This window comes from Silene latifolia, chromosome 2 (assembly GCF_048544455.1).
Source record: "Silene latifolia isolate original U9 population chromosome 2, ASM4854445v1, whole genome shotgun sequence".
In the NCBI taxonomy this organism is placed as follows: Eukaryota; Viridiplantae; Streptophyta; class Magnoliopsida; order Caryophyllales; family Caryophyllaceae; genus Silene; species Silene latifolia.
This window is the reverse complement of record NC_133527.1, coordinates 192,121,894-192,148,288: the sequence shown is the minus strand read 5'-3', so window position 1 is coordinate 192,148,288 and position 26,395 is coordinate 192,121,894. Positions and strand designations below refer to the sequence as shown.

Below are 26,395 nucleotides of genomic sequence, written 5' to 3'. Positions count from 1 at the left end.
ACATTACTATATAGTTATACATTACTCTCTATGAGTCTACTAAATCATTATCGTACAAGAATTTTGTAAAATTTAAACTATTATTACAAAATATTAAGTGAGATATAAAAAATATGAATATTATAAAATTATTATAAGATGTACAACGATTTTATTCCGAGTAAATAACACTTGCCACTTAACCAAAAAACATGTTTGTATCATTGTGTGACCCTTACGGACAACTGAACATCGTCGTCTCGGTCTACTGAGTATCGAATTACAAGAGCAACGAACTCCCAGGTTTCCCTCTTTCTTAATCATCTCAATTCGAAATTAGGGTTTTACGCATTACTCTCTAATTTCATTTCTCATCGTAATTTCGACATAATTCATTAATTCCTTTGTTTGTATTAGTCAAAAAGTTATAATCTTTCGCAGATTGTATTTTACCGAAACCCTAATCAGTATAGTATTGCATTTTGCATGTTTGTTTTCCCCAATTGATACGAACAATGTCGATGTTAATTCTGTACAATTTAGGGTTTTTGTTTCTTCGTGCAGATTATTTGGTTTTCCTGGGGAATTGAAGGAGTTTGTTTCTTTAATTGCTTGAATAGAAATCATGGTGAGTGATCGATTATTCGATTAATGTTACTCTGATTACAATTCCTAATTTTGCGGGTTTTATGGGAGGATTTTGATTTTAATTTTGACGTTTGTGTTTCTGTTTGTGGGTTTTGATTTGAGCAGTCAGATATTAGGAAATGGTTTATGAAGCAGCATGACAAGAATAATGGCAATGCTGCTGCTGCCAAGCCGGTGGCCAGTAAGCCCTCATCCGAAAAACCCGCTGCTTTGCAAGTCGATAAAGCGGTAGGTGAATTGAATTTTATTTAATCTTTGTTGTATTGTTTGAGCAGCATGGATTTTTTTAATTAAGGTCTCATTTAGGTGTTTCTGATGTTTTTGGCTTTCATGATTTCTGGATGGTTTGATTTAAAATTGTCGAAGTTGGTTTCGTTATTGGTGATTGAAACATAAAATTTGCACTTTGCTAGTGGTTTCCCTTGAAATGAATCTTGTCGAGGTGAGGTTTGTTGTAAAGATTGTTTTTTTGATTATGAAGGATGTAAAACAGGGAGAACAAGAAACGGCTAGAAGAAAAACGAGCAAGTATTTTGAGAAAAATCAAGAGAAGGCGAAAGTTGAGACGGAAAAGGCGCAGACTCCTGCCAAAAGGAAGGTTCACATTGTAGAGGAGGATGACGATGATGATGACTTTGCTCCTATTAGTACTAGAAAAAAATCAGTTGATGCTAGTCCCAGTAAGAAATCAGTTGATGCTAGTCCTAGTAAGAAATCAATTGATGCTACTCCTAGTAAGAAGTTAAAGGGCAGTTCAGGAAGAGGTATTCCACAGAAAAAGGTGGAAGTTAAAGAGCCTGATGAGGAAGTTAATGATGAGGAGAATGAAACTCCTGTCAAGTCTGCTGGAAGGGGTCGTGGAGGGAGAGCTGCATCAACCCCTTCTGCTGGTGGGAGAGGACGTGGAGGTGGTGGACGTGGTGGGTTCATGAACTTTGGTGAAAGGAAAGATCCACCCCATAAGGGGGAAAAGGTATTTGAATATTGTGCATGTGGTAACTAGTTAACTACTACTCTGGAAGGGCATCATTTTTAGTAGTTAGTTGGTGTAATTAATGTTACTCTTCTCACTTTTTCACTGTTTCTTTTGGTCAGGAAGTTCCTGAAGGAGCCCCTGATTGTTTAGCTGGATTGACCTTTGTGATTTCTGGAACACTTGACAGGTATAGTCTTTAACTGCTTAATGGTTGATCACTTGGTGAGTTGGTGTGGTTCATCTAGTGTGGGGGGTACTATGATCGTGTTTGCTTGTGCACTTTCTGCTCCTTTGTACTAGGCTCATAACACGTTGAGTCATTTGTTTTCTTTCTAACGTTTAACAGTTTGGAGAGGGAAGAAGCAGAAGATTTGATCAAGCGTCATGGAGGCCGTGTTACTGGATCTGTCAGCAAGAAAACGGTTTCCATATTTCACACTATTTTCTTTTACGTTATTTTCTTCTGCTTCTGGAGGACCATCGATCAGGCAGTAGCCACTGATTTTATAACGAATGTTATGTTTTCCAGAATTATCTTTTGTGTGATGAAGACATTGGAGGGCGGAAGTCTGAAAAAGCCAAGGAACTGGGGTCTGTTTTCTGATCTTGGACAGGTTCTTTCTTTTGGATTTGATTGGTACTAACAATATATTACTTTGTCGTATAGAACACGCTTTTTAACAGAAGATGGATTGTTTGAAATGATCCGGAAAAGCAAAAAGTCCAAACCATCTGGTCAAGACAACTCTAGAAAAGCTCCTGAAAACACTCCCACTCCTACTAAGAAAACATCGCAGAATGTGGAAGTGAAAAGTATGCAAACGCCTCTTGCCACATAATTATTGTTTTGCTTTTAACTATTTGTGCTGCCCTGCGCGGGGTTGAGCAGCTTGGTAGCTCGCAATTTGTTAGATGCTTTGGAAACTCTCTCTGTTTTTTTCCCTTGTCCTTGGAATAAGAGTGCTTGTCATGTACATTTTATGTTAGGTAAATAAGCCTTTTGATATGTTACTATTGTCGTTACTATTTCAAGTTGGATACAAATTGTCTTGGCAAAACAAACCTTAACCGAAAAACTCAAAAGTTGATCGATAATATATGAATTGACTACCAACGACTGAAAAAGGAAACAACCCCAAAATTTGATTTAACCTGAACCGAATCAAAATTAACCGAATTTGGCATTGCCAAAATAAATTCAATTTCGAGTAACACTGATGTCCTGAATTCAACCTGAACTGCTTTAACCTGATAGCCATTTTACTTTAAAATACTTTGACTAATATACATATGATATCAGTAAAATATATTTTGAAGGTGGACACAAGTCGTCCACATTTAAATTATTGTGAATTTTCTATTGTAGAAGATGATGGAGGAAGCTCTGCAACTAAAAGTATGGTTGTTAAACCTGCTGCTGGTCCTTCTCCTGCAAAGCGAAAAAATTTGTCAAAGGAAGGAGCTTCCTTGACATGGACAGAAAAGTATAGACCAAAAGTTCCAAACGACATAGTGGGCAATCAAGTGCTTGTATGTCCCTACATTTTGAGCCTGTGCTTGTTCTTTTTCTTCGTATTTTTTAGGGTTGTGAATGTTGCTTGCTACAGGTTAAACGCCTGCATGATTGGTTGTCACATTGGGATGAGCAATTTCTTGCTAACAATAAAGGAAAGGGGAAAAAGAAAAATGATTCTACTGAGAAAAAGGCTGTGTTAATGAGTGGAAATCCTGGTATAGGGAAAACAACATCTGCGAAGCTAGTTAGTAAAATGCTTGGCTATGAGGCAATTGAGGTACTTATTTGTAAACTGTCCTTTTATATTTAACAAGTGCTGTAACTGTTTTTTTGAGCTGTATTTTAACGTCTGTTTCTGGTATTCTAATTGCAAATAGGTTAATGCCAGTGATAGTCGTGGAAAGGCTAATTCCAAAATTGATAAAGGAATTGGTGGAAGCACGGCAAATTCCATAAAAGAGCTTATTAGTAATGAGGCACTTGGTGCCAATATGGATAGGTTGGTTTTATGTTTTTTGATCCATTATGTTCCATTTTGTATATTCCATTATTTTCTAGAAAAACTAGTGGAAGAACCTTAATTCCACTGTTTTCATTGCTATAGTGCTATAAGTTAATGAGATTAAAATTTTAGGTCAAAGCACCCTAAGACTGTTCTGATTATGGATGAGGTTGATGGCATGTCTGCGGGTGATAGAGGTGGTATTGCGGACCTGATTGCTAGCATCAAGGTCTCCAAGATTCCAATTATCTGCATCTGTAATGACCGCTATAGTCAGAAATTGAAAAGCCTTACCAACTACTGTGAACAGTATAACTACCGAAAGCCCACAAAACAGCAGGTGTAATTTCTAATTCTGAAATTACTTATGTGATACTTTAGTAGTTGTAGCCTTTGTGAATGTCTATTTTTATCTTTTTTTTTTTTATTCCATTAGAAAAACCATAAAAAAAAAACGAGTAATAATTTTACTAGATTTTGAATTTCGACATGATAATATGATATGCGTGAGCTTTTTACACTTTCTTATGCAGGTAGGATTCTTTACACCTATTTTTGGTAATCAATTGACTGTTCAAATAAGTATTTCGTGTGATCCTTTTGCGCCCTCTCTCAGCTTCTAATTGTGCCAAAAGCAAGTGTAAAATTATCAATGGAACAAAGAGAGTAGCTGTCAAAGAAAAACGCGCAAATTGCCAAAACCCCATGCACACTGCTATTTTATTTGCAGTATGCAGCGAGTGAAATTTGATAGTTTAGAACATGTTCGTTCAAAGCTGTCTTAAGAAATAGTTATTTAAAAAAAAACGTAAAATAAAGGACTTTGAAGTGATGTATTTTTTCTTGTGTATGACAGATGGCCAAGAGGTTGTTGCAGATTGCAAAAGCTGAAGGGCTTCAAGTTAACGAGGTATATAGTTATTTGACATACTTTAGGCTTCCCCATTCAGTTCCTATTTTGTGGTTTGTTGCTTCCATTTTCAGGCATACTATTTTTGGTTTATTTTTTAACTGTTGCCTGTTATTTGACTGATTTATGTTTGCAAATGTAGATTGCTTTGGAAGAGCTTGCAGAGCGATGTAATGGAGATATTCGCATGGCCATAAACCAGCTGCAGTATATGAGTCTATCCATGTCAGTTATTAAATATGATGATATTAGAAAGCGACTTGTTAGCAATGCGAAGGACGAAGATATCTCTCCGTTTACAGCTGTGGACAAGTATGTCAATATTATCCCTTTTCTCATCATTGTATTGGCTTCTTAATGTATGTTAAAAATGTGTCCTCCAAAATACTCCTTTTATCAGTTTATCTATTGCTTTACTATGATTTTTTTTGCAAAGAAGCAAATTTATTATAATCGCAGCTCTTAGGATTTATTTTCTGTACATTGAATCTTCTGTGTTCTTACCTACTCTACAAAGTTTCTGGTAAAACTTGCCAGGTCTCTCATGATGCCTATGTGAACTGTGTATGTTTTATATCTTTTCTGGCGCTGTCTAGGGGCTGTACTTCATTTTAGTAGACGCTGTAATTCAGTTTTGACTTCCGATTATGCCTTTTACGCTAAACCCTTTTGTAGTTGAAGATTTGTATACTTGTAATGCAAACATAATTTCAAGTCTTTGGGTTATCAACACCCCGTTCTATTATGACTTACTTGCATATGTATAACGAGTATAATTGATGCAAATGAGGATGTTGTAGGTTGTTCGGCTTTAATGGTGGAAAGTTGAGGATGGATGAAAGAATAGACTTGAGTATGAGCGATCTTGATCTGGTTCCCCTTCTGATCCAGGTTTGCTTTTTTTTTTTCCTCAGTTATTTTGGATATTCGTGAGCTCCTTTTAATTTTTGACTGGATTTACTGTTCCAGTGTGCCCTCACTGACTAACTTGAAAAGTTGATGCTTATTGATTAATTGTTGGACTGAGGCATTAATATGAAAGTTTTTACCTGATTAAAAACTGTCATGGTCCCAGTTGTATCGCGCAAAATTTCATCTATTGCTTTAATATGGACCTTTTTTTTTGCAAGCATGTGTCTGTTTTATTTTTATTTTGCGTTATTCTGATTAATTTACCAATCTGTTAATGAAATTGCTCAACGTGCAGGAAAATTATATTAACTTTCGACCCAGCTCTTTGGGGAAGGATGATAGTGGAATGAAAAGAATGAACTCTCTTGCACGTGCTGCTGAATCAATTGCTGATGGAGATATTATTAATGTTCAAATAAGAAGATACCGACAGTGGCAGCTCTCTCAAAGTGGCTCTGTTTGTTCTTGCATTATACCGTAAGCCTTCTAAAATTTTGTTCTCTTATAGTGCACTGTTTGCTAGATGTGGCATCTAAGTCTGTAAGCCTCCTAACAGTTTGTTCACTTATAGTGCACTGTTTGCTAGATGTGGCATCTAAGTCCTCGCTTAACCTTTTCCTTTCTCGTATAGGGCAGCGTTGATGCATGGACAGAGGGAGACATTTACTCAGGTATTATGTTGACTGCTTATTATGGAATTGGATTTACATTCTTGCTGAAGTTTGGAACCACAATAACATTTGGGTTATGCTCGTTCATGTACATGATTTACTCAATCATGTACTCCCTCCGTACCACACCAAAGGTAACGTAGGAAAAAATGGAGTATTTAAGAAAAGGTGGAAAAAGTAAGGGTAAAGAGGGAAAAAATAGGTGGGGTATGTAATTGTGGGTTTAATTGTGGGTTGGTAGGTGGGGTATGCAATGGCATTTTGTGTAAATATCAAATGGGTATAAGGATAACTTGGTGATATTGTGGGCCAAATAAGGAATGTTACCTTTGGTGTGGTACGTCCGTTTATAGTAAGTGTTACCTTTGGTCTGGTACGGAGGGAGTACATGATTTCCCACTTTACCCTTCCCAGTTCAAAACTCGTATTTTTAATTTTATTTTCATTTCAGATCTCTTTCTCAACTTCCTCTCTCCACTCCTGCGACCACCACCTTTCCCCCCACCACCCCTACCCCCACCGTTGATTCCTCCCATTGTCGTGGAAAATTGTCTTTCTCTTCTGCCAATTAAGGGCAAAACAAACCGGCAGTAGAGGCACATACAATGTCTATCTTCTTCTCAAATATTAGTACTATGAACATAATTAGAATCATAAAAAAAAAAAAAACTTAATTGTATTCCTGTGAGAAACTGGCAGTAGAGGCACATACAATGTCTATCTTCTCAATTATTAGTACTATGAACATAATTAGAATCATAAAAAAAAAACTTTTTGTATTCCTGTGACAAATTTCAGAATTTGAGTTACAAATAAACAACCGGCAACGTCATATGTTCTAGAAAGAGCTGAAAGACAAAATTAGGAAAACTCACTAGTTCAACAGTAGCATTCTTTATTGAAGATCTATGTCCCCACTTCCACACCAAATTAAGTGGAATTTTTTTTTTGGATTGGATTAACACAATATCCCTTTTTACATCAGACGTTACTTTTGTACAATCATTCAGACTTTGGATTTGTGTTTCTCAGTGGAAATTTGTGTAAATTATCCCATTCTAATTGATTTTATACAAAAAAATTGATTCATAATTGATGAAATCAAAATGATTTCTTGTTTAACACGAGAATTAGATGCATAATTGATGAATTTGATTAACTTTTGAGGATAATAGAAAAAAATAGAAGTTTTTATGTTTTTGAGAAAAAAAGGGTATTTTGTGAAAAATTATGGTAAAAAGTACATGATTGAGTAAAACCTGTCCATGAAGAGCAATTACGTAACATTTACTCAAGGTGAAATTAGTTTTGACTTTTAAGAAATGTTTAAACATAACTTGCAATTAGGTGATTTTTTTGTTCTTTTTTGCTGTTGAATGTAGTACATACCATGAAAGGCAAAGATTGTTGGCAGTGAGCAATATTAAACCAATAAGAGTCATCAATGAATCTGTTGTGGTTGAGTGGTGATGGTTGTTTGAAAGATTTCAAAAATGATTGCAGGGTGAAAGGAATTTTAACAGATTTGGAGGTTGGCTTGGAAAGAACTCAACAATGGGAAAGAACCGAAGAATCTTAGAGGATCTACACGTGCATATGCTGGCATCTAGTGGCTCGTATATTGGGAGGTAAGTTAGGCACCTTTCAAGATCTTTCAAGATTTCAATACCACGCGCTGAAGCATGTATTCAGTATTTAATGCCTACTATATGCTACTCCCTTCATATTAAAACACCCATGTTCCACCTTTTTTGTGGGATATATTTTGAATTTGTGGAGCGTTTAGATTTGAAGGGAAGAAACCTAATTTAGTGGTTCTTTGTGTGTTGGGAATCTTTTATTTTTATGCCTCGTCTTGTTGGATTTACTTTCATCATGTTTGACGTTTGTGATTTGTCAATGTATATCACGTAGAAATTCACGTCTCTACACGAATGTGTGTGGAGGCTAAGCGGAAGCCCAAGCTTTTGAATCAATTAAAATAAATCCAAATTTTGTACTTCAATATACGAGCCTTCATAAGCACAAGTGTAATCTATCTGATCGGCCCAGCTTGAGATCTTTGTGATCTTTGTTCTCTGTCATTCTAATTAATCAACCGACCTAAAAATATTGACATTTTACTCCTTATTAACAAATTGTGCAGTCTATCTGCTAGCAGCAGCACATTTGTTATTGTCTTCAAATATTAGCATCCATTCATATATCTCACCGCCTATTTATATTCTATCTGCCAAAGCTTGGAACAATATATCATCACCTGTTAGTTTTATACATCACAATTTCACAGCCATTCTCAAGGGTAAAAAAATCGCACTTGAGCGTTCTCAAGAGCGCGACTACAGTGCAAGTCCACAGTGACTGACTTGATTGTACCGGAGCAGAACTATTTTGGATCGGCATAAAGACATGGGTGATTGGGAGTGAATGTATAATAATTTTAACATTTATAAGAATATGGGCTGGGTAGGGCAAAGTGGAGAGAAAGGATTTGTGATGATGTTTGTGCTCGAGTATTTTTCCCCTTTTATTCTCTAATCTCGCCTGTTCTTCTTATTTTCTTCCTTGTTTTGTTGCAACTCTTTGTAAAACTGCTGATAATAGTTTATTATCTTAGCTGACCGCAAATTTATTTGGGAATTGGGACCATTCTGTTGGCTTAACATGTTCCTGGGATATAATACACCATACTGACGCACACTCACACGCATGAAAGATATGCATTTCTCCTTCATAAACAACTGTTGTTGGTGTGCAGGGGGACTTTAAGACTTGACTTCCTTACACTTCTTTCTAAACAATTAACCGAACCACTTCGAGCTCTTCCCAAGGTCAGGATTGTTTTCTTACATGGGCTTGTGTATATTTTTATTCTTTGCTATTTGCAAATTAGTGTTTAATATTGTTGGCAACATTGCACCAGGAGGAAGCTGTTAAAAACGTTGTCGAGTTTATGGACAATTACTCGTTAAGTATGGATGACTATGAGACGCTTATGGAGCTATCAAAATTTCAGGTTCTGTATTTACGATCGTCCTGACAATCATACCTCTGAAGTCATCTTCTAATTTTCGATTTATGTATATTTCTAGGGGCATGCAAGTCCGACAGATGGTATATTGCCAGCTGTAAAAGCTGCACTTACAAAAGCATATAAAGAAGGTAGTAGGTCCCGTGTTGTACGAACATCAGATTTGATCACCCTCCCAGGCTTTAAAAAAGCCCCCAAGAAGAGATCTGCTGCCCTTGAGTCTGTTGATGAATTGAATGAGGCAGATGGTGATGTTGATGTAGTAAACGAGGAAGAGAACGATGAAGAAGCAGAGGAATCAGGTAAGTTCATAGCTGAGTTGTGTCATGTGTGTGTTTATTTTTAATTTTCTAACACCATATCTGTGATAATCACATCTACCTTAGTAATGTATTCTGTAAGTCCTTTATATAGGAATCATCGAAAAATTGTTATCACTGTCTTAGCACGTTCATAATTATAAATGTTGATCACATCTCCACTTGGTTATTGTTCTATTTTGGGCAAGCTAACATGATACGGAGCAACATTTACACATTTCTTCATCAAAAGAAATAAATCGAAAGGTCATTGGAGAAGGCACTATTCATAGTGAGGTTTAGGGAATTAGGGGAAATTAATTTCATTTTCTTACAAATAAGCTCTAGTTAGAAGTCACGAATCTTTTTGGTATGAAGATAGTATGTTTAAGCTATGCACATCTTACATGAAATCCCCACCGTCATCCTCATAGAATGGTTTATCTCCATTTGTTGTCATGAGTTACCGGTATTTTTTGTTCTGCCAAAATAAAGGAAAACTGGAGGAAAATGATGGTGGTGAAGGGTGGAAAAAATAGAAATAGGGAGGGGGAGGAGGAAGTATTTCCCCCACAGGGTAATGCATTGCTCTAGATGAAGGTGGGTAACCGTTAATCCATTAGCCTCTTAATGTGGCAATTATTGCCTTCTCATCCCTTTTCCTTCCACTACCACCACTCTCTCTAAGCAAGCCCTTGTGGACGATACGTGTGCATTAGCTGGACCTTTTCTCCTTTCTGTTTCCATCCAAAAGAACAGAAATTGTCAATAAGTAAATCAGTACCTCCTAAAAAATGTCTCGTTCCAGGTCTGTGAAAGTCTTGTTTGAAACTCGCAGTTTCTAGGGCTTACGTGTTATATAGTTGGATGGAAGTTTATTTTAGTAACTGGTTGGCTATTATTGTTGGATGTTAGTTTGTGTTACAGTGGGTGGTAGATAAAGTAACTGCCCTGTCATAACTTGTACAGAAGATGCAGATGGTAACGCAAATCAGCTGAAGCTGGATCTTGAAAGCTATAACGCTAAAGGTTAGATATAACCTTGAATTCACAGTTCACTTAGCAAGTTCTACGTTGGTTATGTTAACAATTCATCTAATATGTACTGTGTGGTGACTATTAATAGGGATTCAAGTGCAAGTAGACTTGAAAGGTGGTGCTGGAAGTTCCGGCACCAAGAAGACCCAGAAGGCGCCAGCAGGTCGAGGCAAGGGGGGCGCTTCTGAGCCAGCCTCAGGCAAGAGAGGTGGAAGAGGTTCAGGGAGTGCGGCCAAAAGAAAGAGATGATTGTCGATTTACACTGAGAGACCTATTTTCGTTTTATTTGTTTTGGTATCATTTGGGAAGGTGCAAAAAAATGCTGTGCTACACACACTGTCAAATTTTGTGCATAATATTGACGGTGGTGAGTTTGGTAGTTGGTAGGGAGCAAATGGAAGGCATGCATCCTATGTTTCATAAGCAGCATGAACTTGTCAGTCCACCTTCTCTCGGAAATTGACTTGGGGGAACCTTTAGGCTTCGTCTATGTTGAAATTATCTAGTGCTGGAATAATTTTAGCAAGTTTATTGTATTTCATGTTTATTGTGTTTGGCTTTAATTTGTAACCATTAATGTGCCAGTGATTTATGATTTTCCAGAATTGGTGGTTCGTATGTTTTGGCACAGCATATTAATTGAAGCCTTGAAGGTAAAACATTGGTGCTAAACTTAACAACGCAGATGCGCCTTAAACCCTAAACTGGAAAAATTTACTCCGACATATCAAGATCCTTGTATAGAGTAATCGAAAATTGACTTAAGATGAGAATATCTGGGCATGACTTAACCAAAATGTCAGTTTGATATTCTTATTCTCGTTTGGTATCATGTCTATTGAAAGTCCCAACTGAAATCTACGATACAACCAGTTCGAGCATTTATTCATTAAGCTGAGTGTAATTTTGTCAAATGACTAATATTGATCGATACTAGTGAGGCATAAATCAAGCAATACAGATTCACCCAATCATCTGCCTTACCATACACCAACCACCAAATGCAAACACAACTTGATAACCCGTGCTGAAAGCTGTGAACTGATTTCGGAAAGAATTAATTATTATTCAAAATCACAATAACTACATTCGCTTAAATCTGACAAACATCTAATATTAATAGGCAAACATACATCATTCTCTATATAATAGCACAAAGCTAGACATGGAGCATTATGCCAGGAAGGGATTCTCCATAACTTCTCAAAGTAAAACTTGGTCACAATTTATGCATGTAAATTTGTAACGAAACGGAGAAACTATACTTGCCGGTAGTTGGGAAACAAATACCACTATGTTAATCAAGAAGAAAAAAATGGTGACATGATATTACCTTGACTAGTACATCATTTACATGTAGGATTTTTTTTATGTCAAATATCATATACATAAATATAGATGATCATCATGATTTCAATTTCTTCTGTGATTGATCTGATTCCTCTCTGTTGCTTCCATCACTAGCATGCCTTATTTTCAGATCTCGCGGAACTGGAACCTCCACCTCCTGTCACCAAATGAGGCCAACTCGGTAAGCAAATGTAACTTGTTCAACCTTGTATCCTTTTACTTACATCGGGAAAAAAAAAAAACTTTCTTCTGATTTAAATGAATGAAAGTCAAATTGATGTTCGGAAGTGGAAAGAAGTGGTAAGCACCTTAGAGTTGGATATTCCTGGAAGTAGACTTGGATTAGCCCGCTTTCCAAGATTGATCTGAATTGAAATACTAGCCTCGGTCAAATCCACCCCCGAATTTTGTAGTGCCTCGGTTAATGTCGTCAATAGCCTGAAAGAGAAAACTTAACCTTAGTATTGTTTAAACTTTAAACGTTCGTGATTTGGTGAAATTTGAGTTACATAAATTCTCATTTGTGACGGGTAATATCCGTCACAAGCTTGTGACGGGCCAAATAAAACCCACTTGGGTGGATAAAGACGAGCTATTTGTGACTTCTTAGGCATTCTTACTTTTGTCTTATCTACTCGTGTGGGTAATACTTGACCCGTCACAAGCTTGTGAGGGATATATCCGTCACAAGCGAGACTTATTGTTTTAGTTATATTACATTTTAGGCAACAAAAGTGAAAAACTAACAGAAATCTCAGGTCAACAAAGTTGAATATGTCAAAAATTAGGGAACGATAGTGGCATGGAGCACCAAAGTGGAATTTTGAATCAAAGTGGAGTTTTGCAGTACGTACCCATGAGAATAAGCACTTGAGATGCTAATAGTGCCCCCTTCAATCGTATGTTCCCCATGTTGATCATCACTTTGAATGGCACAAGGGACTGCGAGAGCATCAGAAGCTGGTCTTAGAGAAGCATTGGTATCGTCTCCTTCAATTTGAATGGTATTTGGTTCATGATTGTGGAAACTTGTAGGCATTGATGCTGCCTTTTCACCTAACTCTGGCTGCTGATCCAAATTTCTATAAGCATAATGCGCAGAATCTATTTCTACAGTGTTGTGTAAATTGGCTACCAAACTCGGATTTGAGTTAAAACTCTTGTCATCCAAATTACCCAAAAATGATGATGCGGAACCAGAACCATTCTTTGCTGACTGAGGATGGCCAAGATAGCTTTGAACACGCCAGTGATTGTGTCTCTGCTTCAATATTAAACTTTTCACACTTTAGCTAGAAAGAATCTACGACTTTAATCTAATCCTACTTTCCTAACTCTTGATGCCGTAGTCGAAAATCAAATATCAGGCAAGTAAAGCACAATCAAACAAGGAACAACAACAACATTACAGTAGTGCAACAAAGTCTCCGTCAATGGCGGAGGGAAAGGTTAGATGTAGAGTGTAGAATTAAAGAAGAGTGAGATATTAGCCCTACATGGAAACACAATGAGACAACGATATTGAGTAAAGTATTATTCAGTCTACATTTAGAAGCTTCGCTCCTACTCTTTCTAGAAACTCACTTCACACTGAAAACTGAAAAGATCCATATGACAAAGACTTAAGGTCCTCAATAGGAAAATAGCTAAATGGTTGAACAGTTTGAACACGCTTTCAATGCACATCAAATATAAGGATCCAATGTCCTAAAACTAGCCACCTATATCCTGCAATCACTAAAAATAAAACAGAAATCAAATTCACCAATAACGTTTGCACCCAGTCCACGTATACGTCAGTAAGCGTGACACTTTTGTACGCAACCTCTTAATAAAAAAAGGTCTCAGGAGTATACCATGATTAATGTTGTTACCCAAATATCAAATAATGAGCGACATGTTTCAGAAAAAGAGTTCCACACTCAGCGTCTCAATGTTTCTTGGTACCAAACTATTGTCATAACAGTGACTAGGAGCAAAATGAGCAAAGGGGCATTTGTTTTCAATTTAGGTAGCAGAAGGCACAGAGCAATGGATTAGCTGAAGACAGAAAACAGATACAGAGTACAAACTAAATTCCAGCTTAATAAACATACCCAGGGTGTCATTTTTGTGGGTTCTGCGGCCCATCCTTGATATGATCCTTCATACTTCTGCACCTTTTCTTGCAAGAGCTGAACATATTCTATTACCTGCATAATATATCATACAATACAGATTGTGAAAAATTGTGGTTTGGTCATTGATAACCGAAACACTTCCATTATAAAACTGATTACCAATGTACCTCTAACAGGAAAGAAGACGTATCTCTCTTCTGTTCGCCATTTGGTATCAGACCTCTCAACATCTGAAACCTGAAAGGGCAAAATCAAACTGCATTGATTTCTGCATTTTTCTTATTGTCAAAAAAGATACTACGTCCACCCAAATTAATGTCGTTTATTTTTCATACCATGACCATTAATTTTTCTTATAGTATAAGAAGAGATGCATTCTAAAATTTGTCATGATTGATTTAGCAACACAACTTTTTTCATACTATTATTTGAAATTTTTGTAGCTATTTTATATTGTTAGATATATTGGTAAAGACATCGTCATTTGATCACCAAAGTCACATGATGAGTTGATGACAAAATAATTGGGATGGAGGAAAACACATCACAGCCAACTTCAATTATTGGATAAGAATATATAATAGTGGTATATATATAGTACGCTATAAAGCTACAGCGCGAAACTAAGATGCCGGTGATGCCAAACACTTGATGGATTACTATTAGTATTTCTTTACAATTGGACAACTTCTCATATGTAAATGTGGTTAAAATAATACAAATGATGATGGTGATGGTGATGATGATGACAACGATGACCATGATAAACATCAACACTAAACAACAAAGTAACAAACCATAGTTGTAGTGTTATTACTAATAACCAAATAGAACTACAGGAAGCACTGAGCACACTCGATAAGGAACTCAGATCAACCTGCAGCATGATGCAAACGTGTACCAATTATTTAACCAAACTAACCACACTGAACTATTCCCCGACTGCACGATTCAATTCAGTACAATTAAGATACCAAAATGGCAGATATGCAAGGATCGTGCGCCATATCAGACAGTCATACACATTCGCATTATTAGTGAATTTTAAAGACTACAAAAGAGGATTTTTTTTACCAAAAAACAACTTCCATATTTCACCATTAAAGAAGAAAAAAGATCCCCAATTTCAATCATTCATTCCTGAGAAATGAAAGATTTATAATTTTTGTCATCTAGATCTAGACCCAAGTATTACCTTATGCATTGAGGAAAATTTTGGTGTATATTAGCAAAGTTCCGAATCACGGTATGAGGGTTTTTCCTAAAATTACAGAAGTTCATCTCTGTTTCTAACTTCCATTCACGCATTAACTCAGTGACTTCAAAAACATAGAAAAAGCAGTTCGCTAGATCAGGATATTAAGTTGACGGAGAGGTATTCTTGCCTCTATCAATAATTTTTTCCAATGTGCAGGTTAAATGCAGAACATCCAATAAATGTTGTATACATTGAGAAGGGCTTGGGCTGTTGAGTAGGTTAAGGTTACACAGTTTTATCCCTAACCCGAGAATAGTCCTTCAAAGTCCCAAGATCAATGCACCAATCCTTTTGTAAGCATGAAAACGAAGCCTTACAGTCTTCAATTACGACAGCTGCATTGAGCTAATTTCTTGACCATTTGTCTTAAGATTAGTCATCTCTATTTCTCAGTGGGGTCAAGAACCCCTTGACACCGAAAATAGAGCCTCACAACTTAAATTTCTCCAATAAGGACTTGAAATCTCGAGCATATCCCCATAAAGGTAACACAGAACAGAAGATGCCACACAAGCATCAAAGCAAATCCTACAGTCTATCATCCTTGAAACTCAAATATATGCTAAAACGATTATTTCATCAAACAGGACAAACTATCAAGCACCAATAACAGCTCCAAACACCACAAGGTGCACAGACAACAATCATTTCAATGACACTTTAATGTCTGATAACTTTGTTAAAGAAAATAAAGTTTACTACCTTTCACCAAAACCCAAGAGCTGTTTACTTCATTGTAGAAATGCATAGAATGAATTATTCTATGCTAAAACATATATGGAAGGATTTCAAAGTTGAGTTTAAAGGTTGATGTTATCACACGGTGACGTAGTGCTCCTCTAACACATGAACCAAGTGATTCAACTCCCACCCAATTTCTTTTGAGTCTATTACACTTTGAATTGAAAACATATGGCTATAGCATCAAGTCCAATGTTATGATATTCAAAAATCAAGGAAACGTGAAATAAGGACACCAAAAGCCACCAGTTTCAAGATCCACCCACATAAGATATAGGGCAACCAAAGTAAAACATCTCCTCAGCCAATATTCAGTCTTATCTTATCGACACTTACTATTTGGTACTCCAAAAACTTTACATCATGCTAAATCCTTAGTCTCTATCTAAGTTGCTGAAGCCACTAATGTATGTGTCTTACGAGTTATGACATAAGCTAGCAACAACGCACCATGGCGCACTACCTTTTTTTTTTACTTAGAAAGTTGTTATTATAGACGAAAAGATAATAATCCTTTCCATTTAGAGTCCCAAAAGAACTGATCAATCGATACTTTTGTGAGGTAAAATGCTACTATTCTCATTTTACCTTCAAACAAAATAAGCCAATTGGATATTGTGAAATGAGAGCAGTATTTCGCTCTCATTAAAATGAACTCAAATCGAAAGTCATCGATCCTTTTGGGAAAAGGGATTTTCAGATTTCCACGTGTTAATCATCCATGTTTCTGAAACTACTTTGTGTTGCTAACACAAGGGTAAGACTGCAAACACTCGATCCCCGCTTACCTCACAATTTTTACGGGAGCCATTGAGGCACTAGGGAAGTGTTGTTAACTATGCATCTCAAATACACAGGGGAGCATAATTCTAACAAATCACAAACCAGCTCAAAACAATAGATTTTCGAGGGAAGAAGCAGTAATATCAATTATAAATTCCACACAAAATGTAATGACAAATGAAATAATGTACATGGAAGAAACATTGCCTCTCATTGATCTTGCTCCTACGACGTTGCTCCGTCACGGAATGCTTAGACCGTACTACATTTGTTTTATCATTGTTCTTTGCATCTGATTTCAAGTAAATACAGAAGAATTATCAAAACCTCAACAATTGACCAATTAAACCACCAAAAAAATCAGTGATCAACATGTCAAAACTATGCAATCAAACATAAAACAAGATCAAAACTCAAACAATTAACCAATTATACACCAAAAGATCAATTACCCACATGTAAAATTAATCAATCAAAAAACAATTTCCAAAAATTAATCAACTTTCTAACAAATTGCAAAATGGGTAATTAAAAAACCCGGATTAAAGAACAATTATCAAATGGGTACTAAGAAAATCAACAAAAAATTAAAAATTAATGAATAAATTACAAAATAAAATGAAAAAGATTAGACCTTTATTAATAATGGAAGTGTTCTTGGAAGTGTAATCATCTTCATAATCTTCATCATCTTCTTGATTGTTATTAGGTTTACTTGACTTCATTTGTTGATTTAATTTTAATTGGAAGAAAACCTGAAAATTGAGATGATTTGTTTATAAGATCTGGCGTAGATTTGGGAGTTAGTTTACACAAGCTTCCATACAACACGGGTACCCAAAAAAGGCAAAATGAGTTGAAAATGGAAATGTAACACTTTTCAACGTCAACTATAGAAATTAGAAACCTTGAAAAATCGTCATTGGTTGACGTGAGTGATAAGGGCGAAATGGTGATAACCGATAAGGCATTAACTCGAAAAGTATTGTATACTTATTGGGCAAAATCTTGCTTGTGACGGAGATACCCGTCGCAAGCTTGCGACGGGTACCATTTTGTGAGACAAAATGCCCATGGGAGGGAGAGAGAGAGCACATGGGGTGGGACACCACCTTGTCCCCCCTATTCGTTTTGTGAGTAGAAATACCCGTCGCAGTGATTCGACCCGTCGCAAGGGAGAGTAGCTGTACTTATTGAACAAGAGCATAAATGTTTAAGAGTAAGGCTTATGAGAGTCCGTCTTTCACTACATTAATGAGGCACAACTAATAAATACACTAAAAATTAACTAAAAAAATAAAAGATAAACAACAACAACAACAACATCAGAGCTTTAATCCCAACATTAATGAGAAACCGTCTCTTTTAAGAATTTATGAATGTTTAATTGGAATAGTTCTATCTGTCTTTAGAATTTATAGACTCGGTTACAAACAATAAAATTAATTATTTGTGAAGTTGTCTAATGTATTCGACTCATGTCTATAGGATGTCTATAATTTGACAATTTGTTTTGTTTCAAAAGGAGATTCGAATTCACGTTTATTTCACTAATTAACCTAACCAACTCGTTATATTGTACGAAGTAAAATACGAGTAATAATTATTGTTGTTCACTTGTTCTTATATATAGAGTAGCCAACTACAGAGTAAAACAGTGGCTTTTTACCTATAAAAACATGACCAAAGTAGAAATATAGCAATTCCATGAATAGACCAAATAAGGAAAATGTTGCAATCCAATGTATTGTATATTTGGAGGTAGTATATATCTTGGCGACGATCAGTGACATCTGCAAAAAGAAAAAGAAAAACATGACAAAAGCGCAAGAGGTCTCCGCATTTGTGTGCCGGTTGAAGCCAAACTCCGATAACGCGACAGAAGAAGAAACGGGAAAAAACTTCAGGCCACTTGAAGCAGAAACTAATTACCAAGATGCATAAACACAGAGTTACATGATATGACAGTACTTTAAACCAACCATTTGCATTTAATTGTTCTGGAGTTTATCATCACAGCTTTGATCATTAAACAACTTTCAATCTTCTATCCATCAAAAGGGTCATCTCGGGTTTAACATTTACGTTACATTTTCAACCACTTTGGCTTGATAGCCTTCTTATCGGCTGGCTTTCGCTCTGCAGCAGGAGGAGGAATTGCAGGTACAGTCTCTGAGGCAGCTTCGATGGGCTCTTTTGTGGATTCTGAAACAAGTTCCAACCCGTTTAGGGACATCACGTCTTCTCGGAGAAAAGGACTGGAATAAGCAGGATCGTCTCTTGGCAAGTCATATGAAAAATGCACAATAGCACCAGGAATAAAGCCAGCATCAAAGAAATTTTGATTGGTGTCCTTAATCTGCTTCTTTGGAGGGGTAGTGTAAAGATAGTATGACAGTTCTGGTCTTGCTAGCACTTTGTTCAAAAGATCAAAGACACTCTGTAGGGGCTCTGATGGATGGAATGTTGCCTCTAGAGTGATACCATCAGGAAATCGTACCCTAATTACTGCCTTAGTGATCCTTGATCTGCGTGCCATGGCCTCTGCTTCCCTGATTTTCTTGGTCTTCAAGTACTTGTCTTCTTTCTTGCCTGCCATGAGCCGATAGTAATCTTCTGGAGTGAACTCGAAAAACTCATCGGTTTCCTCGGTAGTGGACACTGCAGTAGGTGCTGGTTGAGAAACTTTCATGGTCTCAAATACGCGAATGTCCCTCCCGTAATTTTGTTTCGCGGCTTCAAGCTTGGCGTTGGCCGACTCCATGTCCATTGGGTTAATCTCCATTCTTCTACGTTTCCAAGCTAGGGGCGAATCAAAGTTCATTTAGCAAATGAAGAAAACCCTAGAATTCGAACATCCAACAACTTAGCTAAGCATTGGTTTTACACTAAGTTAGGATATTTTCCATATAAAAAAAAAAGTATTCAGAGAAAACTCGAAAAATGCATACATCAAATACAAATCTCAAGAAAATTTCTTACAATGAAGTATTGTAAAAACACTCATGAACTTAATATTAAAAAGCACAAGGCACACCAAAGCGACAACGAATCGTGATGATAAGGCGTAACTCGTAAGGCACGAGGCAACAACATGCACCTCAAACACACAAGCGCAAATATTGTGCAGGGGAAAAAAGTCTTTTCCCAAAATATATCGTGGCCAACAATACCTCTATCAGATTAATGGTTTACATGGGGAGCCTTGCATTGGATTCTTATTTTCTTTCATAACTTTCACCCTTAAACGCTCTATTTTCTATTCAAATTCATTTTCAACATTTGTAAGTCTACGATTACTAAAGCACTAATCAAAATTCCTCTAAAGGAGATCCATCAACTTCTTACCTTAGCACAATCTCGTTATAGCTTAACAAAATGAAATTCACTTCTATGAAATTTGTTCTCTACATGAAATTGCAATGCAGTGACTTAATTTTAAATGCTCCTACCTTGGCCTTAATACTTACGAAGTATAAAATAGTGATGTAATGCACTTTCTATGACTAAGGATCAATATATATTCTACTACAATCCTTCTTCTACTACATTAATTCAGTTTTCGAGACGTCTTAGTAAGCCTTAACCAGTTACTTTAGTTAGGCACCATCACCTCACAGATCAATCTTGCCATGTAAAACCATCCAATCCGCACAGTATGTTTATGTTATATTGGTTTAGTGTGTTTATGATAGGTTGATAGCTCAACGAAATAAAAGGATGACTATTACCACCAGTCCACAACTAGTTCATTAAAACCGTCTAACCCGCCATGACACCAAACTTGCTTCATCAATCAAAACCACTTTCACACCAATCCGTCTAATCCGCTATGAAATGCAATGCAACAACTTAATTACAATAGCTCCTACCTTGGCATCAGTACATATTCTACTACAATCCTCTTCCTACAACATTAGTCTTAATTCAATTTTCGAGATATCCCAAGTCTAATCCACTTTCACATCCTGTCATCACTAATTACTTAACTTGGCACAATCACCTCAGAGATCATACTATTACCACTAGTCCACAAACAGCTTGCTAAAACAATTTACCCGTACCGACATCAAACTCAAATATCGGTCAATTTCACCTCATAAACAACCTATAATGACTTCTAAGCACAAGGACATTATTCAAACACTCAGCCCGTAAAACCAATATCTAAGTATTAAGTAAAGTTATCCTTCTACTTCTTATAGCTCATATGATACACCATCACCAAAGATTTCACAAACTAACCCTTATTGTTCACTCATCCCATAGTAATTTAATTGTTCTTGCTTAAGACGGTCTTAACTTAAAGACCTCCAACAACCTCTCTTTATTTCCACATTTATGTTAATAGGGCGTGCGAGACGTACCGGTGATAATAATTAACCCAATTAACATTCCTACAACTGTTTTCTACGCAATCAAATCATCAAATCAATCATAATCACATATTAGTACCACAAATTCACCACCAATTTACCATATGTACAACATCAGCAAAAATCCCCAATTTCACATGAACCCTAACTTCAAACTTATCAAATTTTACACTGCTTCAAACTTTAAAGACAAACAATCATATTCTTAATCGAATTAAAATCTTCAATCAGATTTGTACTAATGATTAAGCACCAAAAAGAATTAAAGAAAGAATTAAATTAAAGAAATTGAAATGAAGTAATACCTAGATAGCATACGGTGGCAAGAAGGAAAGAAGGCGTAAGGAGGAGGAGATCACGGGAAGCCTTTTTTTTTTTTGGTCAAGGGATTACTCTCTTTTCATGTGAGCGAGTGTTTTCTTTCAAATTCCCAAAAGTGATAATCGAACCCGATCAATAAAATTAAGCACAAATTCTTATTTAAGACCGTTATTATCCGATGCTTCGCTGAGCTTTTGAAAGTGTTTTTTTTTTTTTTGGCAAATTTTTTTTTTAAAAATCTAAGGATACGGAGCGATAGCTAATTTCCTTAACTTTCTTTTAGCATAAGGTAAGATGTAATTTTTCGTTTTAAATCTAATGAATTGTGAAACTATTTTATACCGATATCCCATACAAAATACTCCCTCTGTCACAGTCAATTGTTGTCCTTTAGTTTTGACATAAAGACCAAGAAAAGAGGAATGAGTGAATTACTAAATGACAAGTGGAACAAATTAAGTGTGAATAATCAAATTGTTCATTAAGTGCATTCTTAAAATTGAAAGGACAACAACTCATTGAAACATCCCAATATGGAAAAGGACAACAAATGACCGGGACAGATGGAGTAATAAACACAGTAATATACAATTTTCGAAAAGTTTATATACATTCTAGCTTAGATTGACTTTATATTATAATTTATACGAGTTACAGAGAGAGTAAAATCTGCTGCTGTCAACTAGCTTAGTTGATAAAGTTAGAAGATATAGTGCTTTGAACGAAGTATAAATAATTATAAGAATTTTTTTTGTAATGAATAAAAACGTTTATTTTTATGTATATCGGATGAATTTTACGCATTGTAGAAACCCTTGACAATTGAAAAATGTGAACTAAAATCAAACACAAAAAAATAGTTGAGATGGTTATATTCATATAATGAATTTATTTTATATGATATACCCGACTTCATATATAAACCTATGAATTGATTGTAAATATTTACAACACATTTTTTTATGAGGTGTCAATACCTAGTTGCTACCTTGGCTACGAGACACCGAATACTTGAAGAGACGCGATAACCTGCAAACCATTTACAAGCATCTTACGAAATTCTTACCCAAAAGGCCAAAACTAGAGCTAGACAAGAGTGCGGATCGGCCCAGCCCCCACTGACCTGGCCTGCCCAACCGGGCCAACAATTACTAGGCCCGCAGTTGCAGACCTGCCCAGCTCGCCCCTATACCCGGGCCGGTCCCGGGCTCCTTCTATCCCCGACCACACTGCCCAAACCCGCCCAGCTAGCCCTTCTTTCTGCCCATTTTTCCCAACCAGGCCGGTTCAGAGCCATCACCACCCGGCCATGCCCACTCTCAGCCCGCACCCTCACGGCCCGCATTGTAGGCTCGGGGGAGGTCCCCACTCCCCAACCCGGCCGGCCCACAGTCCAACCCCAGCCAAAATTAACTACTCCCTCTCTTTTCCATTCATTTATTTAAAATTTTAGAGTATAATTATTTTTGTAAAAATTATTTTTAGTAAAGATAAACAAATGATTTGGACGGATTTGGAATATGGAATTCCGAACCCACCAATTATAAATTCAGAAAATTCAATATTTGTCCTCCTCTTGAAAACCCAAACCCTCCTTGGAAAGGTTTGTGTAGCTGATGCGGTGTAACTGTCAGCACACGGGTTTTTGTTGATCATTCACAGTTCTTGCTTTTACTGATTCTCCATCTTTTCTTTATTTTAAGAAAGACACAAAAAGAAGAAAAAGAATTATTCCAATTTCCATCCCTTTTTATTTTTCTTTATCTTTTCATCTTTGTTTTATTTGGGCACTTCCATTTTTCCACAAAGGTTAGTTCTTTAATTGGTATGTTTTGATTTCTGATTATTCATGCTTCATTTAAATAATTTAGAACTATGATTTTGTTGTTTATTATGCTTAATTACTGTTTAAAATCCTGATACTAGTATGATTTTGTGTGATGTAATATGTGATAAACAGTGGCGGAGTCAGGATTTGAACTTATAGGTGTAATAATTTTAAGCGGAAGCGGATGAATAAGGATATAAAGTTAAATTAACTAAAAACTTCGAAAATTTCATCAGGGCGAGCGCTCCCAAGTCCAAATAGCCTCCTAGCTCCGCCACTGGTGATGACTTCGAAAATTTGCATGAGTTATGAGTAGTTTATGTTAGATGGTAGTTAATAGATTGTTGATGGATGAAAAACAACAATTAATGATTGTCTTTTGCGCTGCAAAGTTCAAAACTTGTAGTAAATTTTGATGGAATTTGGGCTTTGCTTTGCAGATAATCAATCAAAACATTAAAAATTCCTATTATATCCCTATGGCTCTCTCGATGTAGGCGATTTTTATTGCAACGACCCAGTCTTATATCCTAAACATTGATGGGGTTTTTTAAAAGTGGTGATTTGGGTTGAAGGTTTGGTATTTGATGATTGAAATCTTTTTCGGGTTCCTGTGTAGTATTGTGTTTGATGTTAGAGAGAGGAGATTAGGCTCTCTTTTGACGTCACCTCGCTTGTCAGTAGCTAGACAGGCTGACCCTACTATCATGTCTAAGGTAGGCAGTCCTGTTCAAACCCGGTCTCCCATGGGGGTTTTTAAGAACTTGTTATCGGGGAAATTCCATGGGAAACCAAGGCAGCCAACAGGGAGGAGGCGTGTGTTTGTGCAAACAGATACGGGTTGTGTTTTGGGGATGGAGTTGGATCGGAGTGATAATGTTCATACTGTGAAGAGAAGGTTGCAAGTTGAGTTGAATTTTCCGACTGATGAGAGTTTGTTGTCGTTTGGGGATATGGTGTTGGAGAATGACCTTGATGCAGTTAGGAATGATTCACCCCTCCTGTTATCTCGGACCAATATGCATCGGAGTTCATCAACTCCTTGTTTGTCTCCACGAGGTAGCGATCACGAGCCAAGTGATAAGAGTAGTGTTATCGAGGTGTTGGGAAATTTGGAAAGTTTTGTGGGGGTTAAGGAGATGGTGAAAGAGATAGATAAGGGGATAAAGAACGGGGTTGACCCCTTGCTGGTTCATAGTGGGCTTGGGGGTGCTTACTATTTTAGGAATAGTTGGGGCGAGAATGTTGCCATTGTCAAGCCAACGGACGAGGAGCCCTTTGCGCCGAACAACCCAAAAGGCTTTGTAGGGAGGGCCTTAGGGCACCCTGGGCTAAAGCAGTCCGTTAGGGTTGGGGAGACGGGAATTAGAGAGGTTGTGGCATATCTTCTTGATCATGAGCAGTTTGCTGGTGTACCACCCACGGCTTTGGTGAAAATCACCCACTCGGTCTTTAATGTCAATGACGGGGTAAACGGTAACAAACCTCACAAGAAGAAGCTGGCTAGTAAAATTGCGTCTTGCCAACAATTCATTCCTCATGATTTTGATGCCAGTGACCATGGGACTTCGAGCTTCCCCGTCTCTTCCGTTCATAAAATTGGGATTCTAGACGTAAGGATTTTTAACACCGACAGGCATGCTGGGAACCTTCTTATCAGGAAGCTGGACGGTATCGGGAGATTCGGTCAAGTTGAGCTCATCCCCATTGACCATGGTCTTTGCCTTCCTGAGAGTTTGGAGGATCCGTATTTTGAGTGGATCCATTGGCCTCAGGCTTCTCTCCCATTCTCTGTGGACGAACTCGATTACATTCAGCGGCTTGACCCGTATATGGATTGTGAGATGCTTCGCGCTGAACTTCCAATGATTCGTGAGGCTAGCCTTCGGATTTTGGTTCTCTGTACTGTTTTTCTCAAGGAGGCTGCCAGGTTTGGCCTTTGTCTTGCTGAGATTGGTGAGATGATGAGCCGGGAATTCCGCAGTGGCGAGGAGGAGCCTAGCGAGCTTGAACTTCTCTGTATTGAAGCAAGGAGACTTGTTTCTGAAAGGGAGCTCCTTGTGCCAAATACCGAAGCTACAGATGATGAGTTTTTGTTTGATGTTGTTAGCTGTGATGAACATGAATACCAGCGGGGCCCTTTCTCAAAGTTGGCGAGTCTCGAGGAGGAAAAGGAAGAGAGCGATGATGGTGTGGTGGAAAAGTCTAAAGGGAAGGGTTTCACTTTTCGTCCTATTTTTGAGAATTTCCCATCTATGACGAGAATATCTCAGTCCCTCAAGAATACTAGTTTAAGTGAAAAGAACCTGAAATTTTCAGGGACGATGACAACAGGAACCGGGTATTCTTCCTCAGGCAACAAGAGCGCGAATGAGCAACTACCCGCGAGTGCAAACTTTGTTAAGGTAGCCGACATGAACAAGGAAGAGTGGTCATGTTTCCTTGAGAAATTCCAGGAGCTTCTTCGCCCGGCATTTGCTCAGCGTAAATCAGACACCATTGGGCAGAGGCAGAGACAGAGGCTTGGAACTTCATGCAAGTTTTGAGATGAGAGAATATATACTTTTTAGGGTTAAGAGGAGTTAAAGGTTGAGGTCAGAAGGATTTGTAGGGTTTCGGAGTTGGACTAATAGGACGATAACTCAGAGGGCTTCTCTTGAGCAGCAGTTTGTAAGTGCTGTAAATATTCTTTGGAGGGCAGCTTCACTTTCTTTACTGAAGTTTGGCTGGCTGATAGTATTTTTTTTGATATATTTTTTTTTTGTTTTCCGCTTTTATTGTATTGTCGCATCTTCAGGGACTTGTTTCATAAATAATTTTGTAGATAGTGTGTCCTGAGAAAGAAAAAAAAGTGTGATGTATATATTAATCTCTTTTGAGACTCCTGCTTCTGTCGGAATGGTGCTGCATTTTACAGTGTTCATCATATTGTATCCGCCTGTCTCTTTTCAAGGATTTCGCAAAAGATTATTGTTGGAAAAAGGTTGCAGAATAATGGTGTTTACAGGTTCAGAAGACCAGTTATGTGATTGCAGGCAGGATAATGCTCAGATCGGATTTGTTGCTGTATTAGCTCTGAAGCGAGTTTTCGATATGATTCATGTTGTAGTTTTTGTATTACAAAGATTACAAGTAT

General features: G+C 37.1%; 4 protein-coding genes across 15 annotated transcripts; 2 read left to right on the top strand and 2 right to left on the bottom strand.

Moving 5' to 3' along the window:
• LOC141644065 (replication factor C subunit 1) lies at nt 1-11,154 on the top strand. 9 transcript variants are annotated; one of them, XM_074453495.1, is made up of 23 exons: nt 1-282; nt 544-607; nt 733-855; nt 1,121-1,600; nt 1,723-1,790; nt 1,950-2,025; nt 2,133-2,194; nt 2,271-2,416; nt 2,973-3,133; nt 3,211-3,396; nt 3,497-3,618; nt 3,754-3,961; nt 4,478-4,531; nt 4,674-4,843; nt 5,332-5,422; nt 5,739-5,920; nt 6,075-6,114; nt 7,618-7,742; nt 8,873-8,945; nt 9,038-9,130; nt 9,207-9,447; nt 10,414-10,473; nt 10,571-11,154. In XM_074453495.1, exons 2-23 carry the CDS (start codon nt 605-607, stop codon nt 10,729-10,731), a joined length of 2,925 nt encoding a protein of 974 aa, XP_074309596.1. In that variant the 5' UTR covers nt 1-282; nt 544-604; the 3' UTR covers nt 10,732-11,154. The 9 variants fall into 9 exon arrangements, with proteins under 9 accessions (XP_074309596.1, XP_074309593.1, XP_074309592.1 ...); XM_074453492.1 differs by having other exon boundaries at nt 2,970-3,133; XM_074453491.1 differs by having other exon boundaries at nt 1,109-1,600.
• Nucleotides 11,155-11,721: 567 nt separating this feature from the next.
• Nucleotides 11,722-17,667, bottom strand: LOC141644066 (transcription factor BIM2). Of its 2 annotated transcripts, none has more exons than XM_074453498.1 (7): nt 17,369-17,667; nt 16,942-17,026; nt 14,120-14,189; nt 13,929-14,024; nt 12,687-13,093; nt 12,141-12,270; nt 11,722-11,989 (listed from the first exon to the last, which is right to left on the bottom strand). In XM_074453498.1, exons 1-7 carry the CDS (start codon nt 17,457-17,459, stop codon nt 11,888-11,890), a joined length of 981 nt encoding a protein of 326 aa, XP_074309599.1. In that variant the 5' UTR covers nt 17,460-17,667; the 3' UTR covers nt 11,722-11,887. The 2 variants fall into 2 exon arrangements, with proteins under 2 accessions (XP_074309599.1, XP_074309598.1); XM_074453497.1 differs by having other exon boundaries at nt 12,687-13,096; nt 17,369-17,609.
• A 1,029-nt stretch (nt 17,668-18,696) lies between these two features.
• On the bottom strand, nt 18,697-21,670 carry LOC141644064 (plant UBX domain-containing protein 1). Of its 2 annotated transcripts, none has more exons than XM_074453487.1 (2): nt 21,416-21,670; nt 18,697-19,577 (listed from the first exon to the last, which is right to left on the bottom strand). In XM_074453487.1, exon 2 carries the CDS (start codon nt 19,556-19,558, stop codon nt 18,821-18,823), a length of 738 nt encoding a protein of 245 aa, XP_074309588.1. In that variant the 5' UTR covers nt 19,559-19,577; nt 21,416-21,670; the 3' UTR covers nt 18,697-18,820. The 2 variants fall into 2 exon arrangements, with proteins under 2 accessions (XP_074309588.1, XP_074309587.1); XM_074453486.1 differs by having other exon boundaries at nt 18,697-19,536; nt 21,416-21,543.
• Nucleotides 21,671-22,978: 1,308 nt separating this feature from the next.
• On the top strand, nt 22,979-26,182 carry LOC141644062 (phosphatidylinositol 4-kinase gamma 7-like). 2 transcript variants are annotated; one of them, XM_074453482.1, is made up of 2 exons: nt 22,979-23,240; nt 23,700-26,182. In XM_074453482.1, exon 2 carries the CDS (start codon nt 23,847-23,849, stop codon nt 25,803-25,805), a length of 1,959 nt encoding a protein of 652 aa, XP_074309583.1. In that variant the 5' UTR covers nt 22,979-23,240; nt 23,700-23,846; the 3' UTR covers nt 25,806-26,182. The 2 variants fall into 2 exon arrangements, with proteins under 2 accessions (XP_074309583.1, XP_074309584.1); XM_074453483.1 differs by having other exon boundaries at nt 23,071-23,256.
• Nucleotides 26,183-26,395: the final 213 nt, after the last annotated feature.